The 17,321-nt window shown below is 46.9% G+C and overlaps 2 protein-coding genes across 9 annotated transcripts in view; both read left to right on the forward strand.

Annotated features, from left to right (window-relative positions):
• The window catches only part of LOC128436259 (NACHT, LRR and PYD domains-containing protein 12), a 55,696-nt gene extending 41,556 nt beyond the window's left edge, over positions 1-14,140 (forward strand). Inside the window, exons 2-10 of one of the 8 annotated variants that reach the window (XM_053418015.1) lie at positions 448-610; positions 3,688-3,874; positions 3,975-4,094; positions 4,552-4,766; positions 4,983-6,783; positions 7,566-7,739; positions 8,277-8,450; positions 8,813-8,986; positions 13,681-14,140. In XM_053418015.1, coding sequence (XP_053273990.1) covers positions 3,831-3,874; positions 3,975-4,094; positions 4,552-4,766; positions 4,983-6,783; positions 7,566-7,739; positions 8,277-8,450; positions 8,813-8,986; positions 13,681-14,038 — 3,060 coding nt within the window. In that variant the 5' untranslated portion in view covers positions 448-610; positions 3,688-3,830 and the 3' untranslated portion in view covers positions 14,039-14,140. The remainder of the gene's footprint in view (positions 1-447; positions 611-3,687; positions 3,875-3,974; positions 4,095-4,551; positions 4,767-4,982; positions 6,784-7,565; positions 7,740-8,276; positions 8,451-8,812; positions 8,987-13,680) is intronic. The other 7 variants (XM_053418020.1, XM_053418021.1, XM_053418022.1 and 4 more) reach the window with 7 other exon arrangements.
• Positions 1-16,796, forward strand: part of LOC128436258 (protein NLRC5-like) — a 426,728-nt gene extending 409,932 nt beyond the window's left edge. Inside the window, 1 exon segment of the mRNA XM_053418014.1 lies at positions 15,962-16,796. Within this exon segment, the coding sequence (XP_053273989.1) occupies positions 15,962-15,977 (16 nt within the window). The 3' untranslated portion in view covers positions 15,978-16,796.
• The last annotated feature ends 525 nt before the right edge of the window (positions 16,797-17,321 follow it).

A 17,321-nucleotide genomic window follows, 5' to 3' on the forward strand; every position in this document is an offset into this window, starting at 1 on the left:
CGTCATGTGATCGGATCCCAGAGACAGATGTGAACAGCAGGTCTGGATCAAAGAGCCTTCAAAGGACTAATTAACAGAGTTAACTCACAGCTTCACTTTTTATCTTCATCTGTTCATCAAGTGTTTAATAACACAACGTGTTTTCACAATCATACGTTACAGTCACCTGAGTGTGTGTGTGTGTGTGTGTGTGTGTGTGTGTGTGTGTGCGTGTGTGTGTGTGGGGGGGGGGGGTTGTCCCTGCTGGGTATTTTTGGGTGTGTTTCTTGAACTTGTTTGTCCTGATTCCTGTGACATCAGGGAAATAGGAAGTGACACAATTTGTAGAGAGAGAGAGACACAGCCTACCCCCAACATCTGGTTCTTCCTGCTCTTCCAGTTGGCCAGTTTAACCAAACAGGAAGTTAACCAGGACGATCGTTTCTCTGTTTCTTTTTTTGTATTTAGGCCCAAAAACAAACAAAGGGAGAGACAAATTCTCCCCCAGAGCCTCCACCCACTGATGCAGTTGTCTAAATAAACCCTCTAGTGGAGGACAAGTCACCACTAGGTGCTCTAGAGTCTCCCTGACACCACAGAAACCACATCCCTCCCCAGCGCTCGGGTCCAGGTGAGCTCTGTGTCTGTTTGTAGCTAAAGCTCCATGAATAATCCTCCACTGGAGGTCACCCACCCGTTTTTCAACAGGAAGTTTATACAGGACCCTCCACCTGCCTTCAGGGGTGTAGCCTGCAGCAGAATCCTCAGTCCACCTCATCTCCTTGACTCCAGCCAGAGAGTGAAGGTTCAGCACCTTCACACAGCTGACATGAAGCTGCTTCTTCCCAGAAGAGCTGAAAACACCCAGCACCGGTGTTTTGAAGGAAAGAAGCAGTCCACTCTCCTCTCTCTACCCGTCAGCAGCAGGGCTGACGATCAGAATCATCTCCTACCATAGAGCCACCGGGCACCGGGCCGCTACCACCCTCATCCCCGACCACAGTAGAACCTTTAACACCCGTGACCACCATTATATCTTCAGTGCTCACCTGTCCTGCTGTGCTCACCTGAGACACCGAGCCGCCTACAGCAGCGGACTCGTCCACCGGGCCCCCGGCAGCACCTACAGCCGGCGCGGAGCCGCCTGCCTCGCTGAGCTCCGGAGGAACAGCCTCCTCTCCCCCGGCAGCAACAGTAACCCCAGTGGGCCCCGCTGCGTGCTGTCTGCGGGGACATGAGATCCGCTTGTGACCCACCTCCCCACAGTCGGCAACGACTCTGGACGCGTGTCGGTCCCTTCTCGCAGATCACTTCAGCTACGGCGCCCGCTGGAGGAACCCTCCGTTCCCAGGGGGCCCCTCCGGCGGTTTCTAATAAAGTGAGTGATGGCAAAACCGGTTGTCATTTTTATGTTGAGGCAGCGGGGGTGTTGTCGGCAGCTGCTGAATGTAACTAATAAAGTAACTTGTAATCTAACTTAGTTACTTTTAATCTCAAGTAATCTGTAAAGTAACTGTGGCAACACTGTACGTGATGCGTAGGAGATGTTCCCGTACCCCACCTGCTCTCCTACCGCCAACAACACCTGCTCCACCGAGACGTCCTGCTCCGGGACCAGCCTCACTCCGTGTCTGAGAGACAAGGACAGCGGCCCAAAGGACGCCATCCCGCCACGAACACACGGCTCACTCACCGCCAAACAGTCACAGACACACTAACAATACAACAACTAACAACTACACAATCATACAAACACACAGTTTAGAATATAACTAGAGCAATTTGCGAAAAATCGACCAACTCTCACACGCTCAACACAACTCCACCAACAAACTCCCAGAATGCACTGAGAGAGAGAGCCTATCGTCCTTCACCTGAAGTTTTTTTACTTTTAATATACATTTGCAATTAGATATATTCAACCCCCTCACCTCAAAAGACATTATAGTGATGTAGATGACAGATTATGACAATAGATGACAAAAAACTCATTAAACAACAAAAGATATGTATTGATACATATTTGAGTAACAGAAGTTGAATTAACTTTGAAGTTCGAATGAAAAATGTAACTCTTAACACATGTGCGTGTTCAGTATCATTCAACCCCCCAGCTTCAGTACTTTGTGATGCATCCTCTAGCTTTTATAACTTCTACCAAACGTTTTCTGTAAGTGCGGACAAGCTTCTTACACCTCTCGATCAGAATCTTTGCCCATTTTTCACGTGCAAAAGCCTCAAGATCAGTGATGTTTGATGGCTTCCGTGCTGCAACTGCCTTCTTTAAATCCATGCAAAGATTTTCATTCAGATTTTAATCTGGTGACTGTGAATGCCACTCCAGGACGTTCCAGGAGCTTTTTCTCAACCAAGCTTTGCTTGACTTGGAATTGGGCTTTGGGTCATTGTCTTGCTGGAAAGTCCAATGATCACCAAGGTTTAATTTGTAAACAGAAGGCATCACATTCCTCCTTAAAAAGCGCCTGGTATTTCTGAGAATCCATGATGCCAGCTACACGATCAAGATTGACAGTTCCTGCCGCTGAAAAACAGCACAACATCATCAATGACCCACCATCAGGCTTGACCTTGGGGATTCTTCTGGTCATAAGCTTGGCCTTTCACATGCCAGACTTCGGCTGGTCCATATGTCCAAATAGTTCCAGTTCGGTTTCATCAGTCCATAGAACTGTCACCCAAAACTCAGTCGTCTTATCCAAATTCCTCCTGGCATATTCTAGTCGACTTTTGATGTTGCTTGAGGTCAAGAGCTGAGTGCGTCTTGGAGTCCGGCCGTGAAGTCCTTGTTTATTCATAGCACGTCTTATAGTTGCCACTGAAGCACTTGTACCAGCCTTCATCAGGTCATCCTGTAGGTGTATTGCAGTCACACAGGGGTTTATCTGAGTTGTTCTGACTAAGTGGCTGAGGACCCTTGATGAAATGTTGGGCTTTCTTCGACGGCCAGGCAGGTTTGAAGCTGCTCCATAAGTTTTAAACTTCATTATAATGCTCCCAATGGTGTCTCTTGGAATATACATTTTTGGGAAATCTTCTTATACCCAAGGCCCTTCAGGTTTGAAGAAATTATCTCCGGTCTCTGCTTTTGTGGAAGCTCCTTTGTTTTTCCCATGGTTGCAACTCACCTTGAATGCCTTCAAGGTCGGGTTTATATTTGCATCACAGCTGAAGCAAATGATGGATCATTATAGAGTTGAGGCCATAAAAACTGTCAGACACCTTTTAAAAACAACAATATTATATAGGGGTTGAATAATTGTGACAAGGCTATCTTAACAAAATATACTGTTACACACGTAATACTATATCATGCATTTTTTGTGTTGATTTTATGTATCACTCAATTCGTAAAGAAGTCATCCGAAGCAAAATCTTGCTCTTTGAAAAAACTGTAATTGATAAATCCTTAAAATCTTTTGGGGGTTGAATGTTTCTGATTGCAACTGTAACTACAGCCTTCCTGAGGTTTCTGATGTGATCACTGTTTTTCCTTGTATATAAGAAGTCCTGTGTACTCAAATGAAAACCAGTACTACACACTATGAAGCCCTGCATCAATTTCACTATTAAAACATAAAAAAATAAACGAATTTATTCAGTTGACAGAAACGCTGGAGTGCTTTTATTTTGAAATTGGTAGGCTACAGGAAGTGTTGCAAATATTTGTGTTTGCTATGTTTTCAACAGATAAACATTGAAACTGGTGTGAAAGATCATTTCACTGTGTTCTGCTGTAAACTGAGCAAAGAACCAGAAGGAAATAGACCAGACCTTGAATATCTAGAAGAGCAGCGTGGCCTGAACCACAACTGAGCCGCAGCCGGTGCAACATGGACGAGGACACTTCAGAGCAAGTTGGACCCTCAACCACAAAGTAAGAGACCTGCTACAAACATGTGAAGCTCCAAACTGAATCCTCACAGAATGAACCAGTGAATGATGTGTTCTGAATAAAAACATGTTTGTGTTTGCAGAGGTCAGGACCACAGACTGAGAGCAGAGTCTCCAGGGTCCAGCTGTCTGTCTCTGAAGAGTGACCGGTCCATGGCTCCTCCTCCTTTCTTCAGTAAAGAACCTGGACCTTCACACACAGAGTAAGAGACTGTTTCTACAGGGACCTGCTCTGAAGAGGATCTAGTTTCCTCTAGTGTGGCCCCTGCATTAGGACACAGCTTCATTGAAGTTGGTGACTAATCTCTCAGAATCACTCAAAGAGCTCAGACCTCCACCAAGAACCAACACACTCCTTATGAAACCACTTTGAAATCCACTAGAGACTCATTTTGATTTGGATCTGCACCAAATTCCACACACTGGTAAACATCAGTCCTCTGAACATGTCTGTGAAAGAGGACCCCCCCCCCCCCCTCCCCCGATCTGGTTCACAGACCACAACCTTCCACCAAGTTTACTGGTAATCTGTCGTTTTTTATAATCCCACTAACGAACCAACCACCACACAAACATACTGGGTGAAAACAAAACCTCCTTGACAGAAGTGATGACAACCTGTGACTGTGACATGTGAGTTATCAGGACATGTCTTCACAGGGAGAGGAAGAGGAGTCATGTTTCTGAGGAGGAGCAGTCATCCTGCTGTGCTTCGTGTCAGGACGTCCTGAAGGATCCAGTCTCCACCAGCTGTGGACACTGGTTCTGCAGACGGTGCATCACCTCATACTGGGACCAGTCTGGTTCTTCAGGAGACTCCTCCTGTCCCCAGTGTGGAAAAAGATCCAGAACAGGAGCTGGAGGTCAGACAGCCGGTCAGAGCAGCACTGTACATGTGTCTGCTGATGTCTTCACTTCTGACAACAGCAAATGTGGTTTTATTTTGTTCCTTCAAACAGCATCAACATTTAACATCGTTAGAAAAGCACAAAGTTAAAAAGCTTTTATTTTCTGTAGTTTTTCTGTATCTGATGAAAACAATCAGCAGATTCTCAGATTCTCTGTCTCTCACATTGTTTCTTGTCTTTCAGCAGATCGTGGTCTGCAGGAGGTTTCAGATGAACATAAGCTCAGTGTGAGGAGGAGATGTGAACATGTGACTGAAGGAAGTGATGAAACAGGAAGTAGAACCCTCCTCAACAGGATCTACACTGAGCTCTACATCACAGAGGGACAGAGTGAAGAGGTTAATACTCAACATGAGGTGAGGCAGCTTGAGACGGCTTCCAAGATGAAGATCCTCCACGACACTCCCATCAAGGTCCACGACATCTTTAAAGCCTCCACTGACCAGCAGAGCAGCATCAGAGTCGTCCTGACCAACGGCGTCGCTGGCGTTGGAAAAACCTTCTCGGTGCAGAAGTTCACTCTGGACTGGGCAGAGGGTTTAGAGAACCAGGATGTGGGTCTGCTGGCTGTGCTTTCGTTCAGGGAGCTGAACCTGGTGAAGGACCAGCAGCACAGTCTTCTCACGCTGCTCCATGTTTTCCATCCAGAGTTACAGAAGCTCACGGCAGAGACGCTCGCTGTCTGTAAACCTTTGTTCATCTTTGACGGCCTGGATGAAAGCAGACCTTCTCTGGACTTCAACCACAGGGAGCTTGTGTCTGAGGTCACACAGAGGTCATCAGTCAACGTGCTGCTGACAAACCTCATCCGGGGGAATCTGCTTCCCTCGGCTCTCGTCTGGATAACCTCCAGACCTGCGGCGGCCAATCAGATCCCTCCTGCATGTGTTGACAGGGTCACAGAAGTACGAGGCTTCACTGAGGCCCAGAAGGAGGAGTACTTCAGGAGGAGATTCAGTGATGAAGAGCTGTGCAGCAGAATCATCTCACACATCAAGACGTCCAGGAGCCTCCACATCATGTGTCAAATCCCAGTCTTCTGCTGGATCAGTGCTACAGTTCTGGAGCACATGTTGACCACAGACCAGAGAGGAGAGCTGCCCAAGACCCTGACTGACCTGTACTCACACTTCCTGCTGGTTCAGACAAAGAGGAAGAACAACAAGTACGGTGAGGGACATGAGACGACTCCACAGCAGCTGACGGAGGCTGACAGGGACGTTCTCCTGAAGCTGGGGAGGCTGGCACTTAAACATCTGGAGGAAGGAAACATCATGTTCTACCAAGAAGACCTGGAGCAGTGTGGTCTTAATGTCACAGAGGCCTCGGTGTACTCAGGAGTTTGTACTGAGATCTTCAGAAGAGAGTGTGTGATCTTCCAGAAATCAGTCTACTGCTTTGTTCATCTGAGCGTTCAGGAGTTTCTGGCTGCAGTCTACATGTTCCACTGTTACACTGAGAGGAACAGAAGAGAACTCAACAACTTCTTGGGAACATATGGGAAAACAGACAGTACCTTCTCCCTGGAGGACCTCCTGAAGAGAACCATGGAGAAATCCCTCACCAGTACAAATGGTCATCTGGACCTGTTTGTTCGCTTCCTTCACGGCCTCAGTCTGGAGTCCAACCAGAGAGTCTTAGGAGGCCTGCTGGGTCGGACAGAGAACAATCCAGAGATCATCCAGAGAGTCATCAACAACCTGAAGGAGATGAAGAGTTATGACATTTCTCCTGACAGAAGCATCAACATCTTCCACTGTCTGACTGAGATGAACGACCACTCAGTTCATCAGCAGATGAAACAGTTCCTGACTTCAGAGAACAGATCAAAGGAGAAACTCTCTGAGATCCACTGCTCAGCTCTGGCCTACATGCTGCAGATGTCAGAGGAGGTTCTGGATGAGTTGGACCTGAAGAAGTTCAACACATCAAAACAGGGTCGACGGAGACTGATCCCAGCTGTGAGGAACTGCAAGAAGTTTATGTGAGTCCAGTCATGATCAATAACATGTTCAATCAGTGGAGATGAGTCGTTCTTCAAATACACTCAGTGTGTGTGTGTGTGTGTGTGTCTGTGTTATTATTATTATGTATATAAACATTCTCATTGTTCTCATGTACATTTGAGAACAACTAGATCAGATGTGGAGAGTGAAATCCAATGTGATGACCATGTGGGGTCCAAGGAGATTATTGTATATACTGTGTATATATATATTTATATATATATATGATCACACAGCACAGTGTGAGGAGACGATCACTGAATCACTGACGGTTCCTTGAAACTGAAGAAGCAGGAAATATAGTTTATTCTTCTTTCTTGTGAAACCAGAGTTCCCACTCTGCGTTTGTCCTCCACCACCAACCAGTGCAGTGTCCGTCCCTCCAGGTTCCTGACATGTTGACTTCACAATAATATGAGGTCACTGTGACCTTTGACCTTTGACCACTGAAATCTAATCAGTTTCTCTTTGAGTCAAAATGTGAAGAAATCCACTGAAGACAGACTTGAGATATCATGTTCAAGAGGCCATGAACATGTTCTGTGACCTTGACCTTTGACCTCTGACCTTTGACCACTTGAATCTAATGAGTTCCTCTGTTAGTCTGAATGAACGCTTGAACCAAATCAGAAAGGATTCTCTTGAGGAGTTTTTAACAAAGAGGGGATTTACCAGGGTGACGGTCACATGATCACGTTTTGTATGAATGTTTTGTTTTCTGATTTATTTCTCACAGATTTGATATTTTCTTTAATTACAGACTCGGTGATTGTGAACTCTCAGAGACTCACTGGGAAGTCGTGGCCTCAGCTCTGAAGACAGACCCCTCACATCTGAGAGAACTGGATCTGAGCTTCAACGAGCTGCAGGATTCAGGAGTGAAGCTGCTGTGTTCTGGACTGGAGAGTCCAAACTGTCGACTGGAGACTCTGACGTATTTAAATCCTTCTTCACTTTTCAGACTTTCTTTCTTATTGGGTCATCATTTATTTAAATTGTCTCAGTTCTGCTCTGCTCACTGTCCCTCAGTCATCTGTCACTCACCCAGCCTGTCAGTCACGTCCACCTCATCAACTCCATTCACCTGCACTCACCTGCTCCTGATCACTAAGAAAGTGTCAGTAAATAACATGTGGACTGAGGCCGAGCACTCGTCCTCCTCAGGTTTTCAAAATAAGACACATTCTTATTGAAACACGTTGGACAGTTGATAAGTATAGAAACAAACAGGAAGTGACTGTCAGGAGCCATCTCTACTTTAAACAGTGTTTAATTACACAAACCTGCTCAGTGACCAACACACAGAGAAGAAGCTGATGAATGAAACAATGGTCCAACATGTCTGATCTGATATTTATCTTCAGGTCACAGACTGGACTGAGGTCAGCAGCATGTTGAGAGTCTGTGTTGACATGATGACGATCCACAACAACAGGAGGACACATTCTAATATTCATATTTCTTTATCCAGGTTGAGTCTCTGCAGTCTGTCAGAGATCAGCTGGTCTTCTCTGGCTTCAGCTCTGAGGTCAAACCCCTCTCATTTGAGAGAACTGGATCTGAGACACAACAACCTGCAGGACTCAGGAGTGAAGGAGCTGTGTGGTTTTCTACAGAGTCCAACCTGTCGACTGGAGACTCTGGGGTCAGTTCACTGACTGACTTTTGTAGATCTCATATCTATAAAACAGCATTTATACACAATTGATCTCATTTAACTACTTTATTCATAACTTGAATCCATTCATTAATTAATTTGTGAAGTTTTAAATATTCAGCTACTTGTTAAAACACTGAGTTTAGTTCTGGATTTCCTAAACTGATCTGCAGGACAGAGACCGGGTCCAAATAATCTATTTGTACTGAATCAGGACTCGTTTTTAGTCCAACATGTCTGATTTCATATTTATCTTCCATGTTATGAATCTGTGCTCACATGAATATGTGTCTGTTATTTTCACACATGAACTCAGTTTAATTTACAGTTAAGTTTGATTCTTTATCCAGGTTGATTGGCTGCAGACTGTCAGAGATCAGCTGTTCTTCTCTGGCTTCAGCTCTGAGGTCAAACCCCTCTCATCTGAGAGAACTGGATCTGAGTAGAAACAACCTGCAGGACTCAGGAGTGAAGGAGCTTCTTGATCTACAGCAGAGTTCAACCTGTCGACTGGAGACTCTGAGGTCAGTAGATGGTTGGAGTCAGTCCACGCTGCTTTCATCAGTATGTTATGTGGCATCACAAGGGGGCGGGTTGTAGAGGGGCATTATGTGCCTCACTCTGGGAGTTGCTACCTCCCCACAAGATGGCTGCCGGGAGGACTGCATCTCCCAGAAGGCACTGCTGGGGGAAGTGCCAAGGTCTCCCTCATTAAAGCCGGAGCTCAGGTGTGCGGGGAGGAGAGGAGAACAAAGGAGTGGAGGCCACCACACAGCAGGGAGCCGGAGAAGGAGACCTGGACTAAGATGTTGTGGAAAGGAACCCCCTGATAAAGGAGTGGACGGAGGACTTATAATTATACTTTGAGGAACTTGATGTTTTGCCTCCGGAGAGACTTTTTGTGAACTTAATAAACCAGAATTGGTTTGAAACCCTTTGTAAGTCTTCTCTTTGCTTCTGTGACGCACTGCCCTACTCCCTTTTTTAGTGGTTAAACCTACTGTGATACCACATGTGGTGGAGAATGTGGGCATGGGGCGTAGGTGCGAATGAGCAAAAGTGAAGAAATCGACGCCTTAGTGGAACTTTTTTCAGGACTTCACACTGCGGATACAGAAAACCAAATGGAGCAATTGTTGCAGATGATGGTGGAGGGCCAGAGAGTTCAACAGGAAATGAACACGGCTTTGCTGCAACAACAAGTACGGGCAAATCAACTCAAAGAGCAGGAGCTACTACAAAACAGGTCATCACCCCGGGCAAGTGATTTCATTTCTAAGTTGGGAATAACGGATGATGTTGAAGCTTACCTCCATGCCTTCGAGGCCACAGCCGCTCGAGAGCGTTGGGAGAAATCAACCTGGGTAGGAATTGTGGCTCCTTTTTTGTCAGGGGAGGCTCTTAAAGCTTTTCGCGATGTGGAATCGAGTATTGGGCAGGATTCTGAGAAATTAAAGGAAGAAATACTGAGCCGCCAGGGCCTTACCAGGTTTAGTTTGGCGCAGCGGTTCCATGAATGGACATTTCAACCGGGTGCAGCCCCACGGTCACAAATGCATGAGTTGACCCGAGTAACAAACAGGTGGCTGGACCCGGGAAAAAACAGTCCAGCAGCAATTGTAGAGATCCTTCTCATCGACCGATATCTAAGGGCCCTGCCGTTTGAAACTAAAAAGGTTATCAGCCAGCAGAAGATAACAACAACCATGCAGTTAGTAGAAGCCGTAGAACAATATCAGGCAGCCATGGAAATGCTTCGTATCACCCGGAAAGAACCAACAGCTCTGGCTCCTGTTCGGCGTAGTGGTATTCATCCGGGAGTTACTCAACAGGATAGATCAGTAACTAGCTCACAGAGAAGAGGGCTTAACCCGTTCCAACAGCAACGAGGATCCTCAAACCCAGAACCTCGTCAGTGCTACCGCTGTGGCCAAATAGGGCATATTTCGTGGCAGTGTGAAAAACCGGACGAGCCAATGCCCACAGCTGCGTCCTCCAGCAGTCTGCAAGCAAACTTTGCTGCCCTCCTTGGGGAAAGTGTGGCCTGCAGACCGACCTGCCCTGTAACTGTGAATCAACGAGATGTAGAAGCATTGCTTGATTCGGGAAGTGCCCGAACCCTAGTTCAGGAGTCCGTGCTGGGAGCCGCCCCTCTAGCTCAAAGTGAATACGTCCCAGTCGTTTGTGTACATGGGGATACTAGGGAATATCCAACTGCCAGGGTGAGTCTAAAAACTACCAAAGGCACATTTGATGTTATAGTGGGGGTAATTAAGTCCCTCCCTGTCCCAATCCTGATCGGTCGTGATTGCCCAGCCTTCTACATGTTGTGGAAAGAGGCCGAAAAGAGGCGTAAGCGAGAACTAAGAAGACGTAAGTTTCCTGTCACCAAAGATAACAAGTTATGTGTCCATCCTTCCAAACCATGCGTTTCCCCATCTGTTGTGGCTCAAGTTTTTACAGCAGACTCCAGTGGGGCAGATTCAGAACCGGAAGAGCCGGCCGACTCAGAGCTGCAACCCAGGCCAAGTGGCGATGAGGACGTGGAAGCGAAACCCCCACTGAAAGGTCAGTTTGGAACGGCCCAGATACAGGACCCTACCCTAAATAATGCCCTTAAAAATGTCCAGGTTGTGGAGGGAACCCTAGTGGGGCCTAGGCTAACCCGGTCATTTCCTCACTTTGCAGTCAAGAATGGTCTCTTGTATCAGGTCATTAAGTATCAGGATAAGGAAGTGGAGCAACTTCTTGTGCCAAGACCTCACCGTCCCACGGTTATGCAGTTAGCTCATACTCACATACTAGGGGCACACTTGGGGGTGGAAAAAACCAAGGAAAGAATATTGCAGAGGTTCTTTTGGCCTGGGATTCACAGGGAGGTAGAAAATTTCTGTCGCAGTTGCCCAGAGTGCCAGGTCACCGCTCCAAAACCAAGGTACAAGAGTCCTCTCATTCCCTTACCGATTATAGAGACTCCTTTCGAAAAGGTGGGGCTGGATATTGTAGGGCCACTACCAAAGAGTGCTCGGGGCCATCAGTACATCCTTGTCCTGATGGACTACGCAACCAGGTATCCAGAAGCCATTCCTCTCAGAAAAGCTAATGCTAGACAAATAGCAAATGAGCTATTCCTCCTCAGCACTAGGGTAGGATTACCAAAAGAAATACTGACGGACCAAGGGACTCCCTTTATGTCCCGGGTCATGAGACAGTGGTGTGCCCTACTGCGAGTTAAACAGGTCCGAACATCTGTATACCATCCACAGACGGATGGATTAGTGGAGAGGTTCAACAAAACTCTTAAAACCATGCTAAGGAAAGCAGTTGGCCAGGATGGTAGAAATTGGGATCAGCTCATCCCCTACCTCCTGTTTGCAGTTAGGGAAGTTCCCCAGTCCTCCACGGGGTTTTCGCCCTTTGACCTTCTCTATTCCCACAAGCCAAGGGGACTGCTAGACATCGCCAAGGAGACCTGGGAGGAACAACCATGTCCCCATAGGACCATGATTGAACATGTGACAGCAATGCGCACCCGAATGGCAGCCATATTTCCCATTGTGAAGGAGCACATGGAGAAAGCACAAAGGGATCAAAGAGCTGTATATGACCGAACAGCCCAACCCAGGGAGTTCCAAACAGGGGACAGGGTCTTAGTTCTGGTGCCTATGGTAGAATGTAAATTCTTGGCTACCTGGCAGGGACCCTATGAAGTCATTGAGAAGGTGGGGAAAGTTAATTATAAAATACGACAACCTGGAAAGCGTAAAGGGGAGCAGATATACCATGTTAACCTCTTAAAAAAATGGCATGATAGAGAGACATTGTTTACTGGCTGTTTCCCAAGGGAGCAAAGAGAATTAGCCAGGGAAGCAGTGTGTTTTGGTCCCGAACTTTCCCCTCACCAGCTACAACAGGCAAAGGAGCTGGTGGAACGCAATCAAGATGTTTTCTCCTCCCTCCCGGGCTGCACACACCTGGTGGAGCATGAAGTACGCACCCCGGAAGGAAAGACTGTAAATCAAAGGCCGTATCGGGTACCAGAGGCCCGCAGGAAAGTCATTGAGGAGGAGGTAAGCAAGATGTTGGATCTGAATGTCATTGAAGAGTCGAAGAGTGCTTGGTCAAGCCCTATCGTCCTGGTGGCCAAGCCTGATAACACAATACGTTTCTGTAATGACTTTAGAAAGCTGAATGCTGTGTCCGAATTTGATGCCTACCCCATGCCTCGTGTGGACGAGCTCATTGAAAGCCTGGGTAATGCACGGTTCATAACCACTCTTGATCTCACCAAAGGCTATTGGCAGGTTCCTTTGTCAGCAGAGTCTAAGGAAAAAACAGCCTTCGCCACTCCAGGAGGTCTCTGGCAGTATCGGATGTTGCCTTTCGGTTTGGCCGGAGCACCTGCTAGCTTCCAACGCTTAATGGATCAGGTACTGAAACCTCATAAAGAATATGCTTCTGCGTACTTAGATGATGTGGTGATCCAGAGTCCTGACTGGGATAGTCACTTACCTCGGGTGGAGAAAGTCCTGGATTCTATAAGAGAAGCAGGCTTGACGGCGAACCCGAAAAAATGCAAGCTGGCCTACAGTGAGACCAACTACCTGGGATATACCATTGGCAGAGGCCTCGTCAAGCCGCAGGAGGCAAAACTGGCTGCCATCCAGGAGTGGCCAATCCCATTGACGAAGAAGCAGGTGAGATCGTTTGTAGGCCTGGCAAATTATTACAGAAGATTCATTCCTGAGTTTGCTAGGATAGCTGCTCCCCTCACAGATCTGACAACAAAGAAGCACTCGAGGATGGTGAAGTGGACCCCGGAAGCAGAGGAAGCCTTTTGCAATCTGAAGAGGGCCTTATGTTCAAAGCCGGTACTCATGGCTCCGGACTTCAGTAAGGAGTTTGTGGTCCAGGCAGATGCCTCTGAGGTGGGTCTGGGGGCTGTCCTGTCCCAGATTCATGAGGGTGAGGAACATCCAGTGCTTTATTTAAGTCGCAAGTTGCTGCCAAGAGAGAGGAACTACGCCACGGTGGAGAAGGAAGGTTTGGCAATAAAATGGGCCCTAGAAACGCTCAAGTACTATCTGTTGGGGAGGAGGTTCACCCTCGTAACAGATCATACTCCATTACAGTGGATGGCAAAAAACAAGGAAACTAACAGTAGAGTAACCAGGTGGTTTTTAGGGCTCCAACCTTTTAACTTCTCTGTCATTCACAGACCCGGTCGCAGTCATGGAAATGCTGACGCACTATCCCGCCGTGATGCCTTTTGGTCTTCATTCAACCTGCCGAGGACGTCAGGTCCGAGGGGAGGGATGTGTGGCATCACAAGGGGGCGGGTTGTAGAGGGGCATTATGTGCCTCACTCTGGGAGTTGCTACCTCCCCACAAGATGGCTGCCGGGAGGACTGCATCTCCCAGAAGGCACTGCTGGGGGAAGTGCCAAGGTCTCCCTCATTAAAGCCGGAGCTCAGGTGTGCGGGGAGGAGAGGAGAACAAAGGAGTGGAGGCCACCACACAGCAGGGAGCCGGACAAGGAGACCTGGACTAAGATGTTGTGGAAAGGAACCCCCTGATAAAGGAGTGGACGGAGGACTTATAATTATACTTTGAGGAACTTGATGTTTTGCCTCCGGAGAGACTTTTTGTGAACTTAATAAACCAGAATTGGTTTGAAACCCTTTGTAAGTCTTCTCTTTGCTTCTGTGACGCACTGCCCTACTCCCTTTTTTAGTGGTTAAACCTACTGTGATACCACAGTTACTAAACACAGTCAGTATCACAGATCCAGGGTCTGTGCTACCAAGCAGGATTTGTGGTTATCAGGTTCACTTCAGGTTTAGTTTTTTCAGTTCTACGAAGCTCGTCCACTTCTTAACCAGGTCAATCACCATGGTAACTTCTGATGAACGGCTAACCTGCTCCAGGTTAAGTTGGAGATCAACCAGTATAGAAGCTCCGCCCACTGACCACAGTGACTCTACACTGTTGTGTGGTGCACACTCTCCTTAAAGGGACGGATAAGGGAAGTTTAAATCAACGTCTGGTTGGTTCAGTTGATCTCTAACTCACCCAGAACATCTCAATGTCTCCAGACTCATCCTGTCCCCAAAACACCAGATGACCTCAGCTTCCTGGAGACAGGTCCAAGTGTGTGTCCTCAGAGACAGTGTGTCCTCAGAGTCAGTGAGACAGTGTGTGTCCTCAAAGTCAGTTTGTGTTCTCAGAGACAGTGAGGCAGTGTGTGTCCTCAGAGTCAGTGAGACAGTGTGTGTCCTCAGAGTCAGTGAGACAGTGTGTGTCTTCTTGTCTTCCACTCGTCTTGTTAGTAAACAACAGATTCAGATCTCGTGGCCTCGAGTTATTTATCTCGTTCACACGTTATTATGTCGTGGTCACGTAATATATTTTTACCAGATGCCACCAGGGGGCGCTGTAACTTACACATTGACACGATCCAGATGTTTTACCAGCTGTTCTTCCTGCATTTAGCAGCTGTGACTGAGTTTCTTTTATTCTGGATCATGTGTTTGTTCTCCTCTGATTTTTATTATAGAACAGTTTGATCCTGGTTGTGAAATATGAGGCTCTGCTGTCAGTCAAACTGTCCATGTCTGTGATTGGTCATACACAGTAAACCCCGCCCCTTTTATGTGCACGCTCAGATCTCGATGAGGAAAACCTGAGTTAACTTAACGAGTTGATAACCAGCGTCATGTGACCACTTAGCCTGACTGTGTCTGTCAGGTTCAGTTGAGCTGATCTCAGAAAGATCTCCTGGACATGTTGAAGTGTCTTCGTAGTTCAGGCCTCAGTGTTTCCTCAGTGAAGCTGTGAGAGGACAATGAGGACAGACGTCAGGATTGGACAGAGACACAGAGAGACCACAGTCGGCCAATCAGACGAGCCACAAGCTGCTTGGGATCATGTGATTGAGTTGACGTGAAGACGACAGTTGTTGTTGTTTTCATGTGAACAGGAAGTGAAGCTGGACCACAGCTGACAGCCTCACACGAGGGACAGAGACGGTGTCGTCTTCATCTGATCTGAGACAGTTTGTCCTCTCACTTCATCAGTGAAGAACTGATCAGGTGGATCTTTGTCACAGCTCTGAGATCAGTGGGACTGAAGCCTCTCCTCATCACATGGTAACCAGGAGCTCTTTATACAGAGCAGAACCTCTGCTGAGGTCCATCTGTCTCCTCTGGTCCCAGTTTGTCAGAAGCAGATATTCATCAACACACAGTGAAACATGGCTTCACCTGTAACAGCAGTAAATCCACCTCTCAGGTGTCCACTCTGCACTTTGACATGCAGAGGACACACACTGAGCTCTTAGCGTGTTCATTCCAACACGTGAACATGAAGCAGAGAGGAAGCTGCTCCACCTCTGAACAGGACTGAAGTCCCTGCTGCTCTTTCTACTGGATGAGCTGCATCACTGACTCACAGCTGATGAAGTGAGTCTCTGTGACACTGATGTCTTCTTCTCTCAACAGGTGGAAGTGGCCTTAGTGGAGCTGAGTGTGAAGAGGACAGTGTGAAGAGGACAGTGTGTGTGGACGGAGGCTGAGCTGTGTCCTGAGGATCCAGAGGCTGAAGCAGCAGCAGCTTGTGTGTAGTCTCCAATCTACACAACCCCTAATCTGCATGTGTGTGTGAGATGAAGCCGGAGCACCTGGAGAAAACACGGGGAGAACATGCAGACTCCACACAGGAAGACCCCATCTGAACCGGATTCAAACCAGCAACCTTCCTGCCCCGATTATGTTTATTCACATGAAGAATGTGTTTATTGAAATGACACAACACAAGCAGAATATATAAACCCTCTATAAAGAGTCACATACAGTGTGTTTAAGTTTGTTTTTATTATTGTCCACCTTTGTCCCTCAGTGTGTCTCCATGTGTGTAGAACCACATTCTGTGTATATGTTTGTTTATGATCTTAAAGTTCCTGGATTCACGTCACAAATTGATTTAGTTCAACACAAAGTTCAACACATTGAAATCACTTTGAGTTTAAAATCAGAGTTTTGTCTTTGACACAAAAGATCAAAACTCTGGACTTAAAAATGGGACGTTTTCATTTCTGCATCAGGTGCAGAGCGGTGGTGGCTTTTCTACTTTTGACCCACAGGTGGCGCTGCAGTATAACAGCAGCACATCCCAGTCAAAGCCTTTATATTCAGTCTATGAGTCAAACACATGGATCATTTCCTCTGTGACAAACCAGATGTAACGAGAAGAAAAACATCTCAGAGAGAAAAGTTCTGTTTCTACTTGTTTCTGCTTTAATGCTCAATAAACATCCTTCCACCGACTTCACTGGAATCATGACTCAGCTTTTCTTTCCTCTTCAAACAAACTGGTGGAAACATCTCGTCCTTGGTGCAGGTAAAAGAACAAAATCCCCAGTTTGACATAATGGAAACCAGCAGAAGAAAAGTGAATGAGACATTTACAGAATGAAGAAGAGTCGATGAAGAGCAGAGCATCTTTAAGTCTCTGAGGAAACTGTTTAATAAACATTTTACCATATTTAATAGAAAACTGACCCGAGGACACTTTATACAAACGTAGATGAAGATTCTTGTTGTACGTTCTCGAGCACCACCTCAGAACAACCACCAGGGGGAGACTGTAGCACCCTCTGGGAACAGCTGCATGCTGGGAAATAATTGATGATGGGAGGTTCACAGAAGAGACAAGGGACAGAAAGTGTCTGAGAGATGATGTCCTGAAGACAGTGGCTCCTCCTTCATCTCCTCACTCCAGCATTGAGCTTTGACTGTGTCTGAGGTCATAGGTTCTTCCCCACCTTCATGTGTCATGTCCCATAAAATGTATAATCATATT

This window comes from Pleuronectes platessa, assembly GCF_947347685.1.
Source record: "Pleuronectes platessa chromosome 2 unlocalized genomic scaffold, fPlePla1.1 SUPER_2_unloc_1, whole genome shotgun sequence".
Lineage (NCBI taxonomy): Eukaryota > Metazoa > Chordata > Actinopteri > Pleuronectiformes > Pleuronectidae > Pleuronectes > Pleuronectes platessa.